This window comes from Leucoraja erinacea, chromosome 15 (genome assembly GCF_028641065.1).
Source record: "Leucoraja erinacea ecotype New England chromosome 15, Leri_hhj_1, whole genome shotgun sequence".
Lineage (NCBI taxonomy): Eukaryota > Metazoa > Chordata > Chondrichthyes > Rajiformes > Rajidae > Leucoraja > Leucoraja erinaceus.
Genome location: NC_073391.1, coordinates 28857762 through 28884476, shown reverse-complemented (window position 1 = coordinate 28884476; position 26715 = coordinate 28857762). Strand labels below are relative to the sequence as shown.

At 44.3% G+C, this 26715-nt stretch overlaps 1 protein-coding gene across 6 annotated transcripts in view; it reads left to right on the top strand.

The window, feature by feature from the left end:
• LOC129704093 (VPS10 domain-containing receptor SorCS1-like) overlaps positions 1-26715 on the top strand; it is a 678236-nt gene that overhangs the window by 551716 nt on the left and 99805 nt on the right. For all 6 annotated transcript variants that reach the window (XR_008724683.1, XM_055646979.1, XM_055646982.1 and 3 more), the window contains exons 13-16: positions 2418-2509; positions 5695-5802; positions 11993-12110; positions 21004-21137. Coding sequence is in view for 5 of the 6 variants with exons in the window: in XM_055646979.1 (XP_055502954.1) it covers positions 2418-2509; positions 5695-5802; positions 11993-12110; positions 21004-21137 (452 nt within the window). In the remaining variant the exon portion in view is untranslated. The remainder of the gene's footprint in view (positions 1-2417; positions 2510-5694; positions 5803-11992; positions 12111-21003; positions 21138-26715) is intronic.

Below are 26715 nucleotides of genomic sequence, written 5' to 3'. Positions count from 1 at the left end.
GTTGCCAAACCATGTTGTAATGACTCCTGATAAAAAGCTTTCTAGGGCGCATTTGCAAAATTGGTGACAGTTGTTAGGGACATGCCGAACCGCCTAAGACTTTTAAGGGAGTAAAGTCCTTGGTGTGCTTTTTTGGCCATTGTTTCAATACTCAACCTGTGGCACAACAAGGCTATATGCATAGATAAGGTAGGCAGTCAGAACCTTTTCCCCAGGATGGAAATATCACATACGAGATGGCATGTCTTTAAAATGAGAGGGTTTTTTACACAGAGGGTGGTGAGTGCCTGAAACGCGCTACTGAGGTTGGTGGTTGAGGCAGATACAATAGTGACATTTAACAGACTTTTACATTAGTACAGAGATATGCAGGGAATGGAGGGATATGGATTATGTGCGGGTGGATAGGAGTTGGTGTAGGAAAGAACTGCAGATGCTGGTTTAAATCGAAGGTAGACACAAAATGTTGGAGTAACTCAGCGGGACAGGCAGCATCTCCGGAGAGAAGGAATGGATGACGTTTCGGATCGAGACCTTTCTACAGACTGAAGGGGGGGGTTTTGACCCGAAACATCACCCATTCCTTCTCTCCAGAGATGCTGCCTGTCCCGCTGAGTTACTCCAGAATTTTGTGTCTACCTTCAGATAAGAGTTGGTCTTGGGACCTTGTGCAATGCAGGCATTGTAGGCTAAAGGTCCTGTTCCAATGCTGTACTGTTCTATGTTCAATGAACCAGTTTATATCCTGAAGTCCGATGCTGTCCACCCTGCATCTCTAGTCTAATACAGAAAGATTGTCTCTTAGGAAGATTACCTTTATTTCAACACTCACAGCTGGAACAAGTAAAAAAAACACCAATGTGGGTTCATATAGTATTACATGGTACTCTTTTAACTTTTCCTTGTGAGACCAAGGTTTGACTTTCCAGATTTTAGATTAGTTTAGTTTAGAGACAGTGCGGAAACAGGCCCCTCGTCTCACTGAGTCCATGCTGAGCAGCGATCCCCTGTACTCTAGCACACACCAGGGGTAATTTACCATTTCCGAAGCCAAATTGACCTGAAAACCTGTTCATCTTTAAGTGTAAGGGGGAGACTGGACATCGGAAAAAACCCATTTGGTTACGAGAAGAATGTACAAACTCCATACAGACAGCACCCATAGTCAGGATTGAACCCGGGTCTATGGTGCTGTGAGGCAGCAACTCTACCACTGCACCACTGTGCCACCCTTTGCAGTAAAGAAGCTAGATATTAATTCTCATTTGCACATTTTCTATCCATGTTTATACAATACATTGGTGAGGTCACATTTAGAGTATTGTGTTCATTTTTGATCACGCTGTGATAGGAAAGATGGAAAGGGTGCAGAGAAGATTTATGATATTGTTACCAGGACCAGGGCTTGATTTATAGGGAGAGGTTGGGCAGGCTAGGACTTTATTCCTTTGAGTGCATGAGGATCAGAGGTGATTTTATAGAGGTGTACAAGAACATTAGAGGAATAGACAGGATAAATGCAGAATCTTTTACCCAGAGTAGGGGAATCAAAAATCAGAGGACATATTTCTAATGTGAGGGGGAAACATCTAATAGTAACCCGAGAGACAACTTTTTTTTACACAGAGGGTAGTAGATATATGGAATGAGCTGCCGGAGGAGGTAGTTGAGTCGCGTACTATCCCAACATTTAAAAACATTTGGACAGGCACATGGATACGATAGGTTTAGAGGGATATGGGCTAAACGCAGGCAGGTGGGACTATTGTAGATGGGGCAATTTGTGCCAAAGGGCCTGTTTCCATGCTGTATAACCCTCAATGACTCGACACTACTTTCATCTTTATTATAAACTTTTGACGATTGGTTCCATAATGTTGGACATTATAGATAGTTCAAAATGTCTGTAAATGCTTTTATATCTCAGTCGGCTGAACCATCCTATCACCAACTACAGAGCGGTCCTTGTGGAGACTCTTAGACTATCTTTAATCAGACTTTACTGGACTTTATCGCGTACTAAACGTTATTCCCTTTATCCTGCGTCTGCACACTGTGGATGGCTTGACTGTAATCATATGTAGTCTTTCCGCTGATTGGATAGCATGCACCAAAAAGGCTTTTCGCTGTACCTAGATACGTGACAACAAGCTAAAGTAAACTAAACACTTTGATGATGACAAGCCATCATTAATATTCTTCTGATATAACATTATTTATTGTATTTTGCTATCAAGGTTATATGGTGTTTGCGATGTGTAAAGCAGGTTTGTTCCAATTACACAGACCGAAAATAGTTCTATTACATTCGTTAAAGCCATCAATTTATTTTTCTTCAATTTGAACTAATGGGTGATTCTGTCAGATGTTCCTGTTTCTACCTTATTAAGGTTAATCTCTATGTATTTCCTTCTTAGATATTTGAAGAGGAACACAGCATTTTATTCCTGGATCAAGGTGGTGCATTAGTGGCCATTAAACACACACCCCAACCAATCCGCCATCTGTGGTAATTGTTGCTTTTATCATCCTGGTGAAGAAAAATAAATTTCAATAATCTGCCATTAGACTCTAGACTTTCGAGCTAGACCGTGGAAATTGGCCCTTTGGCCCACCGGGTCCTCACCGACCAGCGATCACCCCGTACACTAGCACTATCCTAAACACTAGGGTCAATTTACAATTTACAGAGTTTAGAGGTACAGCTGTAAAGGGGCTGTCCCACTTGGGTGACCTAATCCGCGAGTTCTGGCGAGTTTGCCCTCGACGCATACTCGCAGCATGGTTTACACGAGGTCGTAGGAGGTCTTTGTAACTCTCCTTCATGCTCGAGAGTGGTCTCCGCGTACTCGAGGCCTCAGCTAGATTGCGCCGTATTTTTCAACATGTTGAAAAAATGCCCGCGAGTAAAAAAAGGTCGCCATGGAACAAATCGATACTTTTTTTACTCGTAGGTTTAGTCGTGGTGGGTTGTAGTAGGTCGACATGTTAGTCGTAGGTAATCGAGGGTAGTCGAAGGTCATCGAAGGTAGTCGTAGATAGTCTTCATCATAGTCGAAGGGAGGTCGAAGGGACGTTGAAGGAGATCGAAGGAGGTCGTCTTCACTCTCCACTATTTGGTGTCCAATTTTCCCAAAGTTAGTCGTAGCTAGTCGAAGCTGGTCTTCAACATAGTCGAAGGAGGTCTTCAACATGACATTTTTTCAAACTCTCCTAAACTCTTCTAAACTCGCCAATTAGGTCACCCAAGTGGGACAGCCCCTTAAGGGTAAAGCCCACTGACTCCACACTGACCATCGATCACCCACACACTAGTTCTCTGTTATTCCACTTTCGCATCTTACACGCTAGGGGCAATTTACAGAAGTCAATTAACCCACAAACATGTACGTCTTTGGAATTTGGAAGGAAACCGGAGCACCCAGAGAAAACCCACACACACAGGGAGAACATACAAACTCCGTACAGACAGCACCCGTAGTGAGGATCGAACCCGGGTCAGTAAGGTCCTTACTGACCTTCTTGTGGCAAAGCTATAGGACCACCATCACCACATGGCTAAGGAGTTGGATCACTCTCACCTTCTCAAGGGCAGCAAGGAGCAAGAAACAAATACTGGTCTGCTCAGTGATACCCACATCCCAGGATGAATATTTAAAAGAAAATTAAGGATTTGCTAAGGACTTCCCTCAGTATTAGCTGAGACGGTTGTCAGAATGACAACACTAATAATTCCACCTGTGACAATTGCTAGTTGGACTCTTTTAATCATTGCTGCCAGTGCTAGTTTCAACTTATCTGATGGTAGGGATTGTAAATTGAAAGTTGATGATTTTTTAGCTGGATTGATGCAGAACTGAATCTGCAGTGAATTCCAGACTTCCATCTGATTCACACTGGAGTTGTGTCAGGTCTATTAAATTTGTTTGGCTGCTCCTTGCCTGATCTGTAGACACAAGGAACTGCAGATGCTGGTTTACAAAAAAAGACACAAGGTGCTGGAGTATTATCTCATTGCCATAGAATCATACAGTTTTGAAAACAAGCCTTTTGGCCCAACTTGCCCACACCTACCAACATGCCCCTTCTACACTGGTCCAACCTGCCTGCATTTGGCCCATATCCCTCTACCCACCCTATCCATTTACCTGCCTAAATGTTTCTTAAACATTGCGATAGTACTTGCCTCAACTACCTCCTCTGACAGCTCATTCCATTTACCTTGTCTATAAATTGCCCCTCAGGTTCCTATTAAATCTCTCCCCCCTAACTTTAAACCTATGTCCTCTGGTTCTCGATTCCCCTACTCTGGGTAAAGGACTCTGTGCATTTACTCTATATCTCCTTTAAACAATGTCCCTCTCACCTGAAAGCTATGCCCTCGAGTTTTAGATTTTTCCATTCTGGGGAAAAGGTTCTGACTGTCTACCCTATCTGTGCCTGTCCTAATTGTATATACTTTTATCAGGTCTACCCACATCTCCGGAGTTCCAGGGAAAACTATCCAAGTCTATCCACCCTCTCCCTGTAGTAGTACCCCCTAATTCACTCTTCATTCTGGTAAAATGCTTTTGAAATTTTATTTTACATTTTTTCACGGAATGTCGATATCATTGGTAATACCAGCATTTTTCTGCCCATCTTTAATGTTTTGGAATTGAGTGGTTTGTTGTGCTATTCATGGAGCTGCAGGGCTAGAGTTAAGTATAGGCCAGACCAGGTGCGGGCATTGGTTTTCATCCCTCAAAGGCATTGGAAGGACTTTCATGACAGTCGGACATGTTTAATAGATTCCTGAAGGGTCATCAATCCCTTATCTTCAGAGATGCTGTCTGATCCTCCAATTTACTCCAGCATTTTGTGTCCATCTAAAGATTTTCATTTAATTAACCAACTGAATTCAGTTAACTGAATCGTGGCACAGTGGTGCAATGGTAGAGTTGCTGCCTTACAATGTCATAGACCTGGGATCGATCCTAACTATGGGTGCTGTCTGTACAGAGTTGGTACGTTCTCCCTGTGACCACATGGGTTTTTTCCGGGTGCTTCAGTTTCCCCCCACACTCCAAAGACGTACATGTTTGTAGGTTAAGTGGCTTTGGTAAAAATTGTAAATTGTCCCTAGTGTGTGGGATAGTGCTAGTGTATGGGGTGGTCACTGGCCTGCGAGGACTCAGTGGGCGAAAGGGCCTGTTTCCACGCTGTATCTCTAAAGTCTAAAGTTAAATTCCTCAAGTTGCCCTGGTGGAATATTAAACATGTTGTTAGCCTAGTCCTCTGGGTCATAAAACCACAATGCCAAGAAGGGTACAGCCGTTACCACACAGCGCCTGAGACCCAGGTACAATCCTGACCGTCATTGCTATCTGTGCAAAGTTTGTACGTTCGCCCTGTGACCGTGTGGGTTTTCTCTGGGTGCTCCGGTTTCCTCCCACATTCCAAAGACGTGCAGTTTTGTAGGTTAATTGTACTTAATTAATTAAGGCTTCTGTAAATTGCCCCGAGCGTGTAGGATGCAATGAGATAACATAGAACTTGTGTAAATAGATGATCAATGGTCAGCATGGACTCGGTGAACCGAATCAATGCTGCATCTTTGAACTAAACTAAAATTACTGCTATACTCAAGGCTCTTTGCTCCATTATTTTTTTGGCTGTGTAACACACTTGTCATTATTTGTTTGCTTTGACTAGGTTGAGCTTTGATGAAGGGAGGTCCTGGAGAAAATATAGCTTCACCTCGGTTCCTCTCTTTGTCGATGGTGTACTGGGTGAGCCCGGAGAGGAAACTCTGGTCATGACGTGAGTAGAGACATTTTATTTCATTAATGCAGCCTTAAACCTTTGAAAGATGAAAATAATACCCATTGATGTATCATTTGGCTTTGAGATTAAAGAAAAAAGAAATATTTGGAATAGTGCATGCAGTTCTGGTCGACCCATTGCAGGACGTTTGTGGAGACGAGGTTTACCGGAATGCTGCCTGGATTAGAGGGTTTCAACTACAGGGAGTTCTCACCCATCACTCCCAGAGTAGACGGTCACAACCAGATTAAACGCGGCGTCTTCTCTCACTTAGCAACCTAATTTTTTGCGCCAAACAATTGCCCCAATTACTCCCGATGGGATAACAAATTAATTTTCTTCAGTCTTTTATTTTTGCATTGGTGAATAACAGGCGTAGAAATGGTCTACAAATTTGATACATACTATTGGATATTATGAATGGGAACTAGGTAACTTGGTGCCTTGAATTGTGGGTAAAATTGGATACGGTATCGGATTTATGACTCTTAAGAAATTGTAGATGTTAAAATCTTGAGCAAGAAAACAAACTCTCCCAGCTTTACATTTCACACATTTTTTGTCCTTATCTGACAGTCTTTTGCAAAGATCTTAGAGCTCTAAGATCTTTGGTCTTTTGTCTCCTTTCACCTCTGACCTTTGTCTTTACTCCATCCATCTGCCAATCACCCACCCTCACCCCAATCCCCCTGTCACTTGTCAGGCTTTGCCCTAGTCCCACCTCTCTTTTCCAGTTTTCTCCCTCCTCCTCCATCAGTCTGTAGAAGCGGGGAAAAACAGAGCACAAAGTGCTGGAGTAATTCAGAGGGTCAGGCAGCATCTGTGGAGAACACTGATAGGCGATGTTTCGGGTTGGGATCCTTCTTCAGACCCATGAAGTCACCTATCCACGTTCACCAGAGATGTTGCCTAACCCGCTGAGTTACTCCAGCACTTTGTGTCCTTTGTTGGAACCAGCTTCTGCAGTCCCTTATTTCTACAATCTGAAGAAGGGTCTTGACCGTAACGTCATTCCTCCATTCCCTCCAAGATCCTGCCTGACAGCAAAGTTCCTCCAGCACTTATAGATAAAGCTAGATTAGGCACAGTGATACACCAGTAAAGTTGCTGCCTTACAGCGCCAGAGTCCTGAGTTTGATTCAGACTACGGATGCTGACTGTAGGCAGTTTGTTCATTCTCCCTGTGACCATGTGGGTTTTCTCCGGGTGCTCCAGTTTCTTCCAACATGCCAAAGACGATCAGGTTTTTAGATTAATTGGCTTTGATAAAAATTGTAAATTGTCCCTCGTGTGTAGGATAGTGCTTGTGGACGGAGTGATCGCTGGTCGGTGCGGACTTGGTGGGCTGCAGGGCCTGTTTCCGCACTGGAAAAGGGTCTCAAAACTGAACTAGAAACTAATAGCCCTGCCCCACGGTACGAGTTCATTCCAAGAGCTCTCCCGAGTTTAAAAAAAAAAATCAAACTCGTGGTAAGCACGGAGAATGAACGTAGCGGATACATCAGAGCTCGGGGACGTCTCTTAGCGGCTCGTAACGCTATCGGCAGGTACTCGGGAAGACTCGCTCATGGCAGGTAAGCACGGGAAGACTCGTGAAGATTTTTCAACATGTTGGAAAATGTCTACGAGAGCCCCAAGCACTGAGGAGTGGCCATTACCGTAAATCTCCGAGTTCAAATCAGGGCAAACTCGGGAGAGCTCTTGGAATGAACTCGTACCGTGGGCCAGGGCTTTAAGAAAGTATCCTCAATTGACTTCCCCATGTTGATGTAAAAAAAACAAGAAAGTAAAACATGGATGTGACATGAAGTCGTTCTAGCGAGTGAAACAGCTGTTAAAGGAAGCAATGTTCTTAGTCTCCCAGGAATAACGAAAACAAATGCAGAAAGAATTAAACGTCTCTGAACCCTTCTTAACAATTGCAAAAGGGTCTAAAAAATTTAAATATGGGCTTTGGAATTAAGGTACAGGGCAGCACTGTAGCACAGCAGTACAGTTGTTGTCATATTGCGCCAGAGATCTAGACTCCACCGTTCAATGAGATCACAGATGACCTGATTTTGGCCTTTGCCACATTCCTGTCTCATTCTGTTCTTACAGTACTGGACCCACTTTGTCTTGCAATTCTTGGGCTGAGTGCCCAATTCTTACCACCCACTGAACAGAGACACACAGGGGAAGACACTGACAGATTTTTAGACCAAACTGAACAGTGTTCCACAGCAGCTTATGGTTCCTGGAATTGCTCGGGGCTGACCTTGACAATGTGTGACAGTACAAAATGGGTAATGGAATGAAGGTGGCCTCTTCTATATCGGCATCAATCACTCTGTGAACCTTCTGCATGGTGGAAAAGTGAAGCAATGCTTGCAACACAAGCTTACAGGGAACAGTCATTAGACTTTAGAGATACCGTGTGGAAACAGGCCCTACTGTGTGCACTCCAACCATCGATCACCCCGTACAATATCACTATCCTACACACTATGGACAAGTTACAATCTTATCAAAACCTATTAACCTAAAATCCTGTATGTCTTTGAAGTGTGGGAGGAAACCAGAGCACCAGGAGCAAACCCACACGGTGACAGGAAGAATGTACAAATTCCATACATACAGCACCCGTAGTCAAGATCAAATCCGGATCTGCATCCCTGGAGAACACGGATAGGTCGGGATCCATCTTCATAACCCAGCTGGTCAGGCTTTATCCCTGGAGAATAAGGGCAAGTAACTTTTCTGGTTGAGACCGTTCCTCAGATATGAAGAAGGGTCCCTACCCGAAATGCCACCTGCCCATGTTCTCCAGGGATGCAGCCTGGCCTGCTGAGTTACTCCAGCATTTTGTGTTTTTCCTTGGAATACATAGTCAGGGAATTTTGTGACTGTGCCTTTCACTTGATTTCCATTCTTTGGTGATTGAGGCAGGTGTCAACGTATTGGAGATCCTATTGAAATGCTTGAAGGAAAATCATTCAAAGCGCACCTTGAAAATAGAATGATTTACTGTTTTTCCGTGCTCATGTTTGGTGGAGTAAATAATGACAATAATTCCGAGTGAGTTCTTCCCACATCAAGTAGGCCCAATGATGGATGAGCCAGGAGGTTGTTCATGCACAGTCCCCCATGTTATAGGAAGCAACTCCAAGGTAATTAATAAGCCCCAGTTAATCAGCTCAGGCCAATCTGAGATCTATCCCATATTGAAGAATTTTTGTTTAGATTAAATTGCACTTAATTATTTGTTGTTATTTCAGCACAAATAGCGATACCAATGCACCGCACTTCAGCGTGTTCCCTTGTGCTGATCATCCGTTTATTTCTCAGAGTCACTGGGCTGAAATACTGGCTGCTGTTTATGGGGCTCCCTTTTCACCAGTCTAATTCAAAGAACACATACCATGATTGATACAGCTCCATCTCCTACACTTCCCAATTGTCATTATATTAGCGGCTACATGAATCCATTTATTTTAAATTAAGCACGTTCCAGCCATTGAATAATGCTGATTAGACATTTCACTCGTGTGTGTTTTACATTTTTAATTAGTAAAGTAATGTTTGTTTCGACTCTACTTGTGCATGATATCCTAAAACGCAGATAATTGCTGAACCTAAGAGCTTGTAAATATGTGTGAAAAGTGAAGAGATCACAATGTCAATCCAGCTCATTCCTCTAACATTTTAACCTGCCTGAATTGGCTCACAATTCACCCAGGGCTCGTATCCAATGAACTCAGATAGGCATCCATCTAGTTCAGCCTGACTGACCCTCAGCTTACACACTCCAGCACCCAACTTACTCAATCGTCCAACCAATTAACCCAGTCTGGTAATCGACCTAACCTAGTCAGACACCCAACTAACCCATTTGGGCATTTAACTAATCCAGTCCAGTACTCAAGTAACTCAGCCTGGCCTAGTCCAGTAGTCAACTAACCTAAACACAAAGTGCTGAGGAACTCAGTGGGTCAGGCAGCATCTGTGAAGAGAATGGAGAGGCGATGATTCAGATCGGGATCCTTCTTCAGACTCAAGTAGGGTCCCGACCTGAAATGTCGCCTGTCCATTCTCAGATGTTGTCTGACCCACTGAGTTCCTCCAGCACTTTTTGTTTTGCTCACGGTTCCAGCATCTGCAGACCCTTGTGTCTCCAGTCAACTAGCACAGTGAGATATGCAGCCAATTTAGTCTGGTACTTAACTAATCCAGTCTGGCATCCAAGTAATAGTCCGCTGCTCAACTAATCCAGTGTGGTATCCAGCTAATGCAAGTCTGGTGTTCATTTAAACAAGTATGCCACTCAACTAAAGATGCCCAACATGAAGCACTCCACAACTAATGGTCCAATGAGCTAATTCAGTCTGACACCCAATTTATACAGAGCACCATACAACGAATCTAGTTTAATATTAGCTAATCCAGACAGACAATCCAACCCTGCCTAACACCGAACTAAATCCATAGAGTACACTGGCACCAAGCTCATGCTCAACGAACAGTCTTTAGTTTAGTTTACTATTGTCATGTGTACCAAGGTACAGTGAAAAGCTTTTTTGTTGTCTGCTATCCAGTCAGTGAAAAGACTAAACATGATTAAAATCAAGTCTTTCTTAGTGTACAGATACAGGAAAAAGGGAATAAAGTTTAGTGCATGATGGAGTCCAGTAAAATCCTATTAAAGATAGTGTGAAGGTCTGCAATGAGGTAGATGGAAGGTCAGTACCGCTCTTTAGTTAGTGATAGGACGGCACAAGTTGCCTGATAACAGCTGGGAAGAAACTATGACACTAGATAATGCAGTCTGGCACCAAGCTTGCCTGCAATGGTACCCAACTGGTTCAATCTGTACATCCAAACAAACCCAGTGTAAGTTCCATCCAATTCAGACCAAAATTAGTTCCCAGTAGACCAGTTCTGGCATCTAATCAACCCCGAATAGCACTCTGTTAAGTTTGGTTAACATCTATGTAACACAGACAGGCATCCAATTAATCGTGACTGGCATCGAACCAATCCAGTCTGGCATCCAAATAACCCAGGCTACATCTAACCACTCTGATTCACATTCAGTTATCCTAACTGGCACCAACTCCATCCCGTTGGCATTCAACCAAACCAGCCAAAGCAAAACTGACAACCAACTAACCATGCCTGGTACCCAGCAAATCAGGTCTGACACTTCAGTAACCCAGTCCATCATGCAAGCAACCCTGATCCCAGTTAACTACCCCACTGGTATAGACAGCCAATCCAACCAATATAGTCTGGTGCTGGTCAAAGCAGACCGGCTCCCAAGTAACCCGTCCTTAGATCACATACAATTTGAACACCGTCAACATCCCCAAATGCTGCCATCATACACGTGTTTATTCCAAATATCCATTCCTATTTCAATAAACATACATTCTCTAAGATGGAGACACAAGAAACTGCAGATAGACACAACAAGCTGGAGTAACTCAGGAGGGAGCATCTCTGGAGGGAAGGAATGGGTGACGTTTCGGGTCGAGACCCTTCTTCAAGGAACTGCAGATGCTGGTTTATAAAAAAAAGACACAGAATTCTGGAGTAACTGTGCAGCAATCAAACCAGATAATACTAAACATAAATACAGACAAACCAAACTCATGTCATAGAGTCATAGAGTGATACAATGTGGAAACAGGCCCTTCAGCCCACACCGATCAACCTGTCCCATCTACGCTCGTCCCACTTGCCTGCGCTTGGCCCATATCCCACTAAACCCGTCCTATCCATGTATCTGTAAATGTTTCACAAAATATTGCGATAGTTCTTGTGATAGTACCTTGGTATTCACTACTTTTGGAAAAAATATTATATGAATGTGATCAATAGAATGACAGGGGGCACAGTGGCACAGCAGTAGAGTTGCTGCCTCACAGGGTTTGATCCTGACAATAGGTGCTCTCTGTACAGAGCTTGTACATTCTCCCTGTGACCGCATGGGTTTTCTCCAGGTGCTTGTAGTTATTTGGCTTCAGTAAATGGCCCCTAGTGTGTAGGATAGACTAGTGTACGGGTGATTGTAGGTCGGCGTGGACTTGGTGGGCAGATGAGACTGTTTCCATGTTGTATCTCTAAACTAAACTGAACTAAAAAGAAAGGCAAATGTTATTGGCACGCATTCATATTGAACCCTCTTGTTTGTTTTTGCCATTGGCAGTGTGTTTGGTCATCTCAGCCACCGCTCTGAATGGCAATTGGTCAAAGTGGATTACAGGTCTATCTTCAGTAGGAAGTGTATGGAGAACGACTTCCAGGTCTGGACACTCCACACTCAGGTTAGTGATGGCACCATCTTCGATCTCCCCCAATCCTACACAAATTCCTCTAATTCTCCTTCTCCCGCCTTCTCTCTTCCTATATATCTCCCTGCACTACCTTCTCCCCACCTCCCTTTCCTTAGCTCCCCTTCCCCACCAAACAGGGACAGTCGCTTCACAGCTGTCATCGGGCAGTTGAACCATCCTATCAATGACTAGAGAGTGGTCCTGAGCTGCCACCTATCTCATTGGAGACCCATGGACTATCTTTAATCAGACTTCACTGGACTTTACCCTGTACTAAACGTTATTCCCTTTATCCTGTGGATGGCTCGATTGTAATCATGTACAGTCTTTCGACTGTCTGGAGAGCAAGCAACAAAAATGCTTTTTTACTGCACCTCAGTACACATAACGATAAACTGAACTAAACGAAATCACACCGCACCCGATTCTCTACCCCTCCACCAACACAGCTCTTTTGCCACCCAACCCACTTAGTTCTCCCTAGCGCCATCTTACCCCCTCATCTCCCCCCACATTTCTATGTTGTGCCTACAGCACAGTGACCCTGTGACTTGGTGTATGTTATGGCACTGAAATTAAAAATCCAAGCCTTCTCTTTACGATGGGTCAAACCTCGTCAGTATTTGGGTTCCAGAGCAGCAAGTAAATAATTCACCGGGCTTGTCCTGCATTTCTCGGCGACTTCAATAAAAGGCAGAGAAAGCAGTGCAGATACACCACTCTCACCACATGTAATGGTTTCAGATTCTAATAACCTATCTCCCCAATCATGATCTAATTGCACTGAATTGTCCCAGTTGGTTTTAATGGGTCTCACTTGACATATTTTGCCTGGAGCCTGAACATAATTAATTTCCAATTGACAGTTCACGTTGCTGGTCTAATTACCGTCCCTCCTGCCTTGTGACATCTGGTACACAAGGTGTACAGGAGGGTGAGCAGTGGCCAGCAGTCTGTCACTCTGGGATGATCCTAGATGAATACATGTGAAGGGGTTTTGTTACGACGCGGTACACAAGGCAGTCCGCCAGTGTTGCAGCGGATCAAAGTCAACAACACACGGGATTCAGCCCGATTCAGCAGACGCCAATCTGCGCAGGATTGAAGCTGAATCAAATGAGTCTTACTGTTTCATGCATGGTGACGGCTCGGTTCACTGGCAGCCTTGCTGATTGTTAAACCAGCTTCACATCACAGAGCCCATTCACCACACATAACGTCTACTCCGAAGCAGCATCTCGAGTCTCCGAAATATTCTGCTGCTCCCTCTTAACGGCAAGAAATAAAATGTTGAGAAAAGCTCAGCAGGTCAGGTCACATCTGCAGAAAGAGAAACATTTAACATGGTAGGTGGCAAAATGACGCAGTGGTACAGTTGCTGCCTCAAGGAGCCAAAGACCCCGGTTCGATCCTGACTATGGGTGCTCCCTGTACGGAGTTTGTACGTTCTCCCCATGATCGCATGGGTTTCTCTGGGTGCTCGGGTTTCCTCCAACACTCCAGAGACGTACACGTATGTAGGTTAATTTGCTTCTGTAAATTGTCCCTAGTTTGTTGGGTAGCATTAGTGTACGAGGTGATTGGTGGTCGGCGGGGACTCGGTGGGACCAAGGGCCTGTTTCTGCGCTGTATCTCTGAAGTCTGAAGTAAAGGTCCGGGACCCTCATCAGAATCTAACAGAGCTTCTCATCAAAAGAGTGCATATCCATCTCACAGTCATGGCGTCAGAGAGCTCATTCCATAAAACAACCACCCTCTGTGTGAAAAGTTGCACCTCGGGTTTCTATTAAATCTTAACCCCCTCATCAGTCAGAGTACAGAGTATAGAAGCTGGGAGGTCATGTTGCAGTTGTATAAGACGTTGCAGACTGCATTTAGAATATTGTGTTCAGTTCTGGGCACCACGTTATAGGAAAGATATTGTCAAGCTTGAAAGGGTTCAGAGAAGATTTACCAGGATGTTGCCAGGGCTAGAGCGTGTGAGCTATATGGAGAGGTTGAGTAGGCTGGGTCTATATTCCTTGGACCACAGGAGGATGAGGGATGATCTTACAGAGGTATACAAAATCATGAGAGGAATAGATCGGGTAGATGCACAGTCTCTTGCCCAGAGTAGGGGAATTGAGGACCAGAGGTCATAGTTCATCTGAGGGATAACCATTTCACACAAAGGATGGTGGGTGTTTAGAACAAGCTGCCAGAGGAGGTCCTTGAGGTTGGGACTAAACCAACTATTAAGAAACAGACGGGTACATGGATAGGACAGGCTTGGAGGGATATGGACTAAGCGCAAGCAGGTGGGACTAGTGTAGCTAGGACATGTTGGCCGGTGTGGGCAAGTTGGGCCAAAGGGCCTGTTTCCACACTTTATCACTCTATGACTCAATGCTGACTAAAATAGGCATCTAAGCTGGTCTGATTTTCCTGCATTTGACTCATATCCCTCTAAACCTTTCTCATCCATGTTTCTGTCCAAATGCCTTCTAAATACTGCTATTGTATCCACCTCAACCACTTCCTCAGGCAGCTCATTTCATAAACCATCCACCCTCTATGTGAAAAAGTTGCCCCTCAGGATCCTGATAAATCTTACTCCCCTCATCATAAACCTATCCCTCGAGTTCTTCATTGCAGTACTCTAGGAAAAAGACTGCATACATTCACCTTATCAGTCGTCCTTATTTGTAATGTAGTGTAGCAGTAATGTGCATCCTTATTTATTGCCCATCTCTAATTATCTTTGGGAAGGCAGAGGTGTACACTTGCCTTGGTCTGCTGCTGGCCTGCTCAGCTAAGAGGGTGGCAAAGAGTTGGCTTTCAAAGACAGCACAATGGTGCAGTGGTAGAGTTGCTGCCTTACAGCTCCAGAGACCTGGGTTCGATCCTGACTATGGGTTTTGTCTGTATAGAGGCTGGGTCTTTATTCCATGGAGCACAGGAGGATGAGGGGAGATCTTATAGAGGTATACAAAATCATGAGAGGAATAGATCAGGTAGTCTTTTACCCAGAGTAGGGGAATCGAGGACCAGAGGACATATGTTCAAGGTGAAGGGGAAAAGATTTATTAGGAATCAGAGGGGTGGCTTTTTCATTGAGGTTGGTGGGTGTATGGAACAAGCTGCCAGAGGAGGGAGTTGAGACTGGGACTATCCCATCGTTTAAGAAACAGTTGGACAGGTGCATGGATAGGACAGGTTTGGATGGATATGAACCATGTGCAGGCAGGTGGAACTAGGGTAGCAGGGACATTGTTGGCCGGTGTGGGCCTGTTGGGCCTGTTGTATTGCTCTACTCTCTCTCTATAAAAAATTGTGGAATTTAGTAAAATTGTATGGAGGATAGTATTAGTGTGCGGACTCAATGGGCCCAGTATCTCTAAAGTCGAAAGCCTAAAGCTTTGTTCACTCTGTTCATCTCCTAACCAAAGATTTTAGAGTTATTGAGTCATACGGCACGGAAACAGACCCTTTGGCCCAACTTGCCAAGATGGCCCATCTACACTAGTTCTAACTGCCTGTGTTTGCCCCATATCACTCTAAGCCTCTCCTATCCATGTACCTGTCCAAATGTCTTTTAAATGATATGGAGAAAAAGCAAATATATAGTTGTATAACAAAGATAGGACCGAATCTTACTGAAAGCTAGAACACGACCTTAAACAGGGGGGTGCTTTATTGAGTCATTCTCAGGGATGATCAGGGATCATCACCAAATGTTGTTATTTGGTGATGATCCCTGGATGTGTGAGCTCTGATCTGAAAGGAGACATGTTGGTGAAGCTGTAAGCGTTACTCCTTCACCGTTCCAGCGACCCAGGTTTGATCCTGACCCGCACGGGTTATTCCCTCTTTGGGATGCTTTGATTGCGCAGACTTGAAAGCATCTTTAAAGCTGGCAAACAGGATCAGCCTTTTCCTCCAGCGGAAAGGTTGTCCCGTCTCCTCAGTTAGGCTGAAGATTTTAAAGCAGGCAAATTGCAAACCTTGGCCAAGGTGGCAACAACAGCCGGTCTCCAGTTGGCTTATTGAGCTGTATTGACGCTACTTTAACTCAGATGTCAACAGGCAGGCTCCCATCTGCTTGATCCTGGCATTTACATAACAAAACGTGACTTGGGCTCCTCTCAAAGCAGAGCCCAAGTCACGGGAGATAGACACAAAATGCTAGAGTAACTCAGCGGGTCAGGCAGCATCTCTGGAGAAAAGGAATAGGTGACTTTTCGGGTCGAGACCCTTCTTCAGACTGACAGTCGGGGAGAGGGGGGAAATGAGATCTAGCGAAAGGTTAGATTTGTAATCTTATGGTTGTTAGTTCAATCCCTCTCATCTGCCAAAAGTTTCCCACAAGAGTAAATCATCAAAGTCTTTTATCTGAAAATGAAGAAAATAATAGATGTAGTTACTAAGCAAGGTGTGCAACAGGATGTTTAATGTCAGCTTCATGTTGAAAGAGCGGAAGAGGGCAGATGATGACATGAACTGTTGTCGGCACATACTAACATGTCAGTGGAAAGACTATACATGATTACAATCGAGTTGTCCACAGTGTACAGATACAGGATAAAGGGAATAACGTTTAGTGCAAGATAAAGTCCTGTAAAGTCTGACCAACGACAGTCGGAGGGTCTCCAATGAGGTAGATGGCAGCAGAGGACCGCTCACTATTTTCTGACGTTAAACAGCAATATTAACCAGGAATTTTTGGGATTGGTCAAAAAAGAACGTGTTGGTGGAACTCGGCAGGTCAGGCAGCAACCCGTTCCATCCCCAGACGCTGCCTGACCCGTTGTGTTCCTCCAGCACTTAGTTTTTTGCTCAAGATTCCAGCTTCTGCAGTTTCCTGTGTCTCAACTCAAAGATTGTTATGGACAAAGTTATCAGATTTGCTAATGTGCAGATAAATACAGGTGCGAGATGAGAGCTGATATGGGAGTCGACAGCAAATTTATCATCTATTCATAGAGGCCGCCAGGACCATCTTCTTTGCTGTCGTCTGCTGGGGCAGCAGGGCAAAGGCTGCGGATGCCAATAGGTTCAACAAACTCATCAGGAAGGCTGGCTCCACCCTGGATTCATGGGAGAGGGGCTTAGAGGGGTGGATGCTCCTCAAACTGCCGAGCATCCTGGACAATCCAGCTCACCCCCTCCATGACACACGGGTCAACCTGAGGAGAACCATCAGCAACAGACTGGTTCCACCAAGATGTAGGACAGAACACCACAGGAGGTCCTTCTTCCCGGTGGCTTTCAAACTTCACAACTACTCCCCCTTCTGTCATGGGGTAGACTGAGACTGACTCCCCCCCCCCACACTCCCCAATCTTTGCACATCCCCAAGCATTTCCAATCGTCACTTTAATTTCGTCTTTCATGTACTTTGTGTTTTTTATGACTGTTGGCAGATCGATTTCCCTCGTGGGATAAATAAAGTTCTATTGTATCGTAGTCACACCGCATGGGAGCAGGCCCTTCAGCCCAACTTGCCCATGCCAACCAAGGTCCCACCTGCCCACATTTAGACCATATAACTCTAAACCTTTCCTATCCATGTACCTGTCCAAATATATTTCACTCCATTGCTTAAAGCCACCATAACTTCAGGAAACATTTTGACAGGGAGAGTAGATGGGCACCAATGTATTCCATTTTAATGTTCCATTGTTTCCTTTTTTAACGAGTTCCAGGCAGGAATGGTTAAGCTTGCTCATTTATTCCAGAATTGCTGCTTTTCTCCCAAACGTTCCACCCTGTGTTTCAATTTCCACTCTCTAAATTTCTGTGAATATTGTTATTGACGAATATTAAAATCTACTGACCTGAAAATATAAATTACATTCATAATGTCAAACATTTGAGTCCATTTTTAGTTTAACAAATACAATGAGTAGCTTTAAGGTGAGACGAGCAAAGTTTAAAGAGAACAAGTTTTTTTTTTTAATTAATTAGCATAATTTTTGCCATCGTTTTAAGGTGAGAGGGGCAAAGTACAAAGTATATGTGTGGAGCAGGTGGGTGCCTGGATCGCACTGCTAGGGGTGGTGGTGGAGGCTTGGCTGACACCCTGTGAAACGCTGTGTTTCTGTTTCCTCTCTCTGCCTCATCACTCGGACACTCTGCCCCCACCCCGCCACGTCGCTGTAAGCAGCAGGCAACCTGCTTCTTGGTAGCTCTGAGCAGCTGTCCTTTAATCTGCTGGCAGAGAACTACAGCATGAGCAGACTCGAGTGGATCCTGCTTTGATTTTCTCTCTCTCTCGCTCCCTTCCTATACTCTTTTATGTGGCTCCCCCATTACAGCAAGGCTCTGATCAATGGCTTTGGCACATCAAGAAATGCGAGAGGAAGGAAGGGGGGAGATTTGTTGCCCATGTCTTATCGTTCAGTAGCTTAGCTCCTGTACTTTGAGTTATTGTGCTGCCAGATACAAAATTGCATCTTCCCGCAACCATTTGCCTGTTGCTTCCTTCAAGCTGAGAAGGGACCGTGGTGAGCTGTCATATTTTTAATCACATGGTGGTTAGTTCAATCCCTCTATCTCGCAATAAATTCCCACAAGAGTAAACCATCAAATTATTTTATTCGAAATGGAAGGAAATAAATAATGTAGTTTCTAAACAAGGTGATCAACAGGAGTTTTAATGTAATCTTCGTTGCCTGATTCAAGAGTTTTGCCTCTTTTGATAAGAACATTATTTCTGCAGCCACATGAAGGGTTGGATTAATCTCTGTGTGAACAAGCTTCAGATACGTGGACCTGAAGTCCAATGGCAACTGCCTAAATTCCTATCCTTTTACCACATTTGACCAGATAACGTTCCAAATACCAGCATCTGCAGTACATTCCTAAACATTTTGTCTGCTCCACTGAGTAATCTCCTCAAGGTATGCCAACTATTCCTTTTCTCCAGGGATGCTGCCTGACCTGCTGAGTTATTCCAGCATTTTGTGCCTATCTTTGGTGTAAACCAGCATCTGCAGTTCCTTTCTACATAATTTCCTACAGAGCCCAGTTTAGATTAGAGATACCACATGGAAATCAGCCCTTCGGCCCTCTGAGTCAATGCCGACCATTGATCACTAGCTCTATGTTATTCCACTTTCTCAAACTGCACACTGAAGGCAATTTTACGGCAGACAATTAACTCACATAGAAACATAGAAACATAGAAAAAAGGTACAGGAGTAGGCCATTACAAACCTGCACGTCTTTGGGGTGTGGGAGGAAACCCACGCAGTCACAGAAAGAACGTGCAAACTCTGCACAGACAGGTTCTGAATGTTAACTTCTTATCACACTTGTGGAATGCTCAGTTCCAATAAAGAGTGTGCATGGAGTGAATTTGTTCTGATTTGCTATCCGTTACTGAGCATTGACATTGAACAACTGATTCTGTATTCTCCACCTGCATTTAAGCAGAACTCCATTTTGCAAATATCCCCCCGGGTATCTTTCACCCTTTTACCCTTCCCAATTACCAACTGTTAACTAGCAAGTTAACCCTGAACAAATTCCCAAACATTCAATAGAACAGAATGAGGACTGGACTTTTAAGACTTCTGCACTGCACTCTTAGAGCCATAGACTTGTGTTATTACTGTTTTTTATCGCTTCCCTATAAATATTAATGTTCAGCCTCTCCATACTAAGTGGCTGTATGGAAAAAAACATATTGCCTGATCTTTCGCCTCATTCAAGAGACTTGAGCTTTTTGCTGCACTATCTCAGTCCTATTCGAAATAACTTGGGATTTTCTTGTAAACAATTCTGTACCACATCTGCCACTGTCTTATCTTCTCCATGGATAATATATTAGCAGCAGACTAAAAAAGTGCCCTTAAATTTAAAAATCGACTCCAGTCCCTGCCACTGAGGATGAGCCTTGTAGGAAATTGACAGAGTGGAAGAGGGCAGATGATGAAATGAACTGCTGTCAACAAAGTGGCACAGCGGTAGAACTGCTGCATGACAGTGCAAGAGACCCAGGTTCGATCCTGACTACGGGTGTTGTCTGTACAGAGTTTGTCCGTTCTCCCTGTGACCACGTGGGTTTTCTCAGGGTGCTCTCGTTTTTTTCCCAGATTCCAAAGACATATAGGTTTGTAGATGAATTGGCTTCAGTAATATTGTAAAATTGTCTCTGGTGTGTGTAGGTGATAGTGTTCATGTACGCGGATTGCTCATTGGCGAGGACTCGTTGAGCCGAAGGGCCTGTTTCCACACTGTATTCCCTCTAAATTAAACTAAACTAAACTGAGTCTTAAGTACTACCCATCTTAATAGTGTTGTGTATCGGCCAACATCTATATGGTTTTACTTAGTATTGGCTATCCAAACATTTGGTTACTCATGTTTAGTCATGTGGGCATTTTACACTGATCTTCATTTGCAGAACATGCAATTTGTTATCAATGGTCGCAAAATTTGAAACTGTAAGGTGTTGTCAAAATCCAAAGTACAACATACATCAAACATCTGATCTCATGATCTTATCGAGGGTGTACAAAATCATGAGAGGAACAGATCGGATAGATGCACAGAGACTCTTGCCCAGAAGGGTATCAATAATCAGAGAACACAGGTTTAAGTTGTGGGGGGGGGGAAAGATTTAAAACATTTTATACAAAGGGTGGTGGGTGTATGGAATGAGCTGCCAGAGGAGGTAGTTGAGGCAGGGACTATTGCAACATTTAAGAAACATTTAGACAGGTACATGGATAGGACAGGTTTAGAGGGATATGGGCTAAACACAGGCAGGTGGGACTATTGTAGATAGGTCACATTGGCGGGCGTGGGCAAGATGGGCCGAAGGGCCTGTTTCCACACTGTATGACTAACTGTTGATTATTCGGAGTCCTCATTTCTTACCAGTGTGGTTTCCTTGAAGGGAGAGCCTTGCATCATAGGGGAGACGCGGATATACAAGAGACGTCGCCCGGCAACGCGCTGCATCTTGGGGAAGAAATACAGAGAAGCGGTGACATACGTGCCATGCAATTGCACAGACAAGGACTTTGAGTGGTGAGTGCCTCCTTCTTGACATTTCACACCTGCACCTTAGGCAGTGTCTCGTGGCTGAGGATGAGTTGCATCCTCCAAAGTAACTGTGTACTCCAGGGGTGGTGAGGAACCCAATGTGGGACCCACAAGCTCTGCTACAGATGGGCCACCTGATGATTGGTGAGGTGGCTAGGCAATTTACAAGGCGATGTGCCCCAAAAGCCATTTGCACGCCTTCCATCAGCTCCTGGCAAAATGTCTCCAGGTTCTCATTGCCTTCCTGGTTGTTCCTCACCTAATTTGATTTTTCAAGGGCCAGAGACTAGAGGCAGCACAGTGGCGCAGCAATATAGCTGCAGCCTTACCACGCCAGAGACCCGGGTATGTTCCTGACTACGGGTGCTGTCTGTACAGAGTCTGCACATTCTCCCTGTGACCGCGTGGGTGCTCCGGTTTCCTCCACACTCCAAAGACATGCAGGTTTGTAAGTTAATTGGCTTTGGTAAAATTGTAAATTGTCCCTGGTGTGCAGGATAGTGCAAGTATATGGGTCAGCATGGACTCGGTGGACTGAAGGGCCATTTCCGCACTGTGTATCAAAAATGCCCATAAAGAGATGCAGATACTGTATTTCCCCGTGGGTGCTTTGAGAAGTTCCTCCTCCTCTGTCCTTCTGGTAACCTTTTTGTGTTACTGAGTTTGGAGTGACGATTCCTTTTCAGGATAGACACAAAATGCTGCAATAACTCAGTAGGACAGGCAGCATCTCTGGAGAGAAGGAATGGGTGTCGTTTCGGGTCGAGACCCTTTCTTCAGACTGATCTTGACGACCCAAAACGTATCCTTCCTTCTCTCCAGAGATGCTGTCTGTCCAGCTATTACTCCAGCATTTTGTGTCTATCTTCGATGTAAACCAGCATCTACAGTTCCTTCCTACACATTCCTTTTCAGGAGTCTGGTGTCAAAGATGTGGCCGACCTTTTAGGGCTGACTGAGCGTAATTACTACCTCAATGTTTTGGGAGAGGAAACTGATGGGGGATTGCTCATCCCGTCAATGGATTTGGAAGATGTTGCAGAAATGCCACACTGGGTTTGTGGGTTTAATTTAGTTTAGTTTAATTTTGGTTTAATTATTGTCACATGCACCGAGGTACAGTGAAAGGTTTTTGTTGCGTGTTATCCAGTCAACGATAAGACTATACATAATTACAATCAAGCCGTCCACAGTGTGCAGATACAGGATAAAGGGTATAACATTTAATGCAAGGTAAAGTCCTGTAACGTCCGATTAAAGATAGTTTGCAAGTCTCCAATGAGGTCAACTGGTGGTCAGGACTGCTCTCTAATTGGTGAAAGGAGAGTTCAATTGCCTGAAAAAACAGTGTCGGAACTGCAAATTGCGGTTTAAACCGAAGATAAACACAGAAACCTGGAGTAACTCAGCAGGTCAGGCAGCATCTCTGGAGAAACGGAGTAAGTGATGTTTTGGGTCAGTCTGGAGAATGGTCCTTACCCAAAATCTGGTACCTCTGTATCTCATACCTGATGGGAGAGGGGTAAGGAGGGAGTGACCGGGGTGAAACTCGTCCTTAATTATGCTGGTGGCCTTGCCGAGACAGCATGAAGTTTAGATGGAGTCAATGGAGGGGAGGTTGGTTTGCGTGATGGTTTGGGCTACGTCCAGCAACTCCCAGCAATTTCTTGGGGTCATGAATGGAGCTGTTCCCAAACCATGCAATGGGGATCTTCACCGACCTCTTATGGGGACTGTAAGACCAAGTATATTGGAGCAATCACCAAACTGGTGAAGGTCATTTTGGCTTTAAGTTAGAAAGGTTTGACGGATAGAGAGGGAGAAAGATTCATCCAGTGAGTGCAAGGTCATTATCCAAAAGATGAAGGAGGTACATCCTTATCATAATTTAGAAATACCTGAAAGAGCATTTGAGTTTGAGTTTAGTTTATTGCCACCTGTACAGAGGTACAATGAAACACTTTTGTTCAGTGGTAACCAGTCAGCGGAAAGACAATACATGATTACAACCAAGCCATCCACAGTGTACAAATGCATGATAAAGGGAATAATGTGAATAACATTAATAATGTTTAGTGCAAGAGCCAGACATGGCACAAGCCACAAGATGACACAAGGTGCATGTAAATCTTTTTAACTTGTCGGTGCCAAAACGTGGCGCCACTTGTGTGCTGCCCAGGTGAGGTTTGCTACACGATTCTACCAGGTTGTTTGCAACACAAAGCACTTCACTGAACATAGGTACACGTGACAATAAAATACCATTCAACCATTGAATTATTGAAGGCCACGGACTAGGGCTGAAAAGTAACATTAATCTCAATGTTTCTTTCTCGGCCAGCAGATATGAAGGGTTAAGTGATCTCATTTTGTGTTCTAAATATCTGCGACTCTGTGACCTACATGGGTTGGGCGGCTTAGTTGCACTCTTGGGTAGTGGTTTTACCACCTGGACTACTAGCCGAGAAGCACCCGTGCGACACATTTTCCCATTCGTCATAGTTTGGAAGATTAAACTTTGAGATAATGGAATTGACTGGTGACAGTAGCTGGGCTTGACCCTCATCAGACTCACTGAATTGGACCAGAACTTCTGCCAATAAAGAAATTAACCTCGTCCATCAGGAGGAGGTCAGTGTGGGAATTCAGCTCACCGCTAACGTAGGTTTCTATTTATCCAGGCCCACTCCCAAGCATAGAAACACAACTGTTTCCACGAGTCCGTAGCTGAAATTTAAAGGTGTCTGTTATCTCTGGCCTGCCTTATGTCTCCCTCTTTAGTGTTTACTGGTTGAGTTTCATGTTATTCCTGCCTACATCCTATGGATAGCAAGCTGTTTTCTTTGCATGAGAGTTGTGGCATTTTTCATTGGAACATGGGTTCAGGAAGTGCTGAAGTAACTCAGGCTTGGACCGAGTGGATGTGGAGAGGATGTTTCTTCTAGAGCGAGAGTCTAAGACTGGAGGTCATAGCCTCAGAATTAAAGGACGTTCTTTTAGGACGGACATGAGGAGAAATTTCTTTAGTCAAAGGGTGGTGAATGTGTGGAGTTATTTGCCACAGAAGGCCAAGTCAGCAGATATTTTTAAGGCAGAGATAGATAGATTCTCAATTAGCACAGGTGTCAGAAGTTAGGGGAAAAGGCAGGAGATCGAGATTAGGAAGGAGATAGAGATCAGCCATGATTGAAGGCAGAGTAGACTTGATGGGCCAAATGGCCTAATTCTACTCCTATCACATGACCTTATTACCTTATAACGGTTCAGGCAGCATCTCTGGAGGATATGATAGGTGACATTTTGGGCTAGGATCATTTTTCAGACTGATGTAGGGGTGCGTTGTAGGTCTGAAGAAGGGTTCTGACCCAAAACATTGCCTATCCATGGCCTCTGGAGATACAGTCATACAATTATAGATTCACACAGCATAGAAACAGGCCCTTCAGCCCAATTTGTCCCACCTTCCTGAGTTTGGCCCATATCCCTCTAAACAGTTCCTTTCCTATCTACACTGACAAATATAGAGAGTACAATGGGAATCGTGGGACATTCTGTGTCTTGTGCTACAATTTCCCAGTCTCTTGAGAATCATTCCTTGCTGATGCCACCTGACCAGTTGAGATACTCCAGCATAGAGGCATAGGGTCATACAGTGTGGAAAATGTCCTTCGGCCCAACCTGCCTAAGCTGACCAACATGTTCCATCTATACTAATGCCACCTGTCTACCCTAAGGCCGATATCCGTCTAAACCTGTCCTATCCATGTACCTGTCTCAATGTTAATTAAACGTTGTGATAGTACCTGCCTTAACTACCTACTCGGGCAGCTTGTTCCATACACCCACCATCTTTGTGTAAAAAAAGAAGCCCCTCAGGTTCCTATTAAATCTTTCCTCCCCCTTCACCTTAAACCTATGTCCTCTGGGCAAAAGACTGTGCATTTACCCAATCTATTCCTCTCATGATTTTGTACACCTCTTTAAGATCACCACTCATCCGCCTGCGTGCCAAGGACATGGTCCCAAAACGTACAAATGGGACGATCTTAGATGGGCATCATGTTTGACATGGGCAAAGTTGGACTGAAGTGCTTGTTTCCATGCTGTATGCTAAGATTCTCTGGCTATGACTCTTTCTGGCCAGAATGCCAGGAAAAATGCCCTTCATTTTGAAAACTGCAACAGACTTTGGACGTCCACTTTACAAGCCTTGGATTTCCCTGTGAAATTTGAAACCTCCCACATTGTAGTTAGCACCACACTGGAATATCACTATCTATACCTCTCATTTCTCTTTCTCCTGACTCTAGTCTGAAGAAGGGTCTCGACCCGAAACGTCATCCATTCCTTCTCTCCAGAGATGCCGCCTGTCCCGCTGAGCTACTCCAGCATTTTGTGTCTACCTGCTGGTGTAAACCAGCATCTGCAGTTCCTTCCTTACACTGGAATATCAGCCTTGCCTATGTTTGCAGCTTCCTGTAGTGTGGACTGAAACCCTCAATCACCAGAGGTAGACATGGTGTCCACTGTGTCACGGTTGACAGACGCGGAGATTAATACTTGGAAATCCATGTGGCATTCAGTGACAGAGATTCTGACATGCATAAACCACATCAGTGCCGGGAACTCTTCAGACACAGAAAAGAGGGAGAAATTAACAATCTGCCCAGCAATGTCTAAATTATGGTTCAGGGTGAATTCCATTCACCAGTGTAAGCTCCTTATTAAAGAACTAACTGCAGCATTAATGCCAGATAAATTCAAGTTAGAAAGCTACTTGTGAATAAAAGAAACACAGCATGATCATCATGCATGCCTCTTCCTTTTTATCACCATCAACTGAATTATTAGCGGAGCTAGTACTCACGGGTTTGCAAAGGAAAGATTGTATGTCTGGGAGGAAATATATGGATTCTGTTGAAAGTCATATAAATCAGCACTTTCTGCAAGTCCAAGCATTATCCATCTGAGGGCAGAACATTAGAGGCATTTTTCTCCAGTTCTCCTGTCTCCTGGCCTCAGAGTCTCATTCCATGAGAAAAATGGATTGACCTATTTGGACTTTATAACAGCCTTGGGATTTGTGTGGAGTCACAGCCCATCAAATCTCTAGTTTATAGTGGGTAGTGGTTCTCACTGTACAGTTAGTGATTCATCAAAGGAGAAGGTGCTGGACGGAATCACCAGGCTGTTTGGATCAAGAGAAAACTCCTTATTGCATCACTAACAGTGGGAGACAGGTAATAACAGTTAGCAAAAATGGATTTCCTCTGGCTAGAAGGATCCCACCTAGATTCCTTCCTCTGGCTTCACAATTCACGATTATTTTATCCTGTTTCTCACTTTTTGACTTTGCATCTCTGGCCAAATGCAGGTTTAATGTTATCACGTGTCGCGAGGTACAGTGAAATGCTTTTTTTTGCACACTTTCTAATCAGATCAGATAATACAATACATAAATACATTCAGGTCAAACTCAACACGATAAGTAGACCAAAGGAGAAAATACAGTGGAGAATATTGTTCCCAGCACTGTGGCGCACCAGTTCCATCGGCAAAGTCC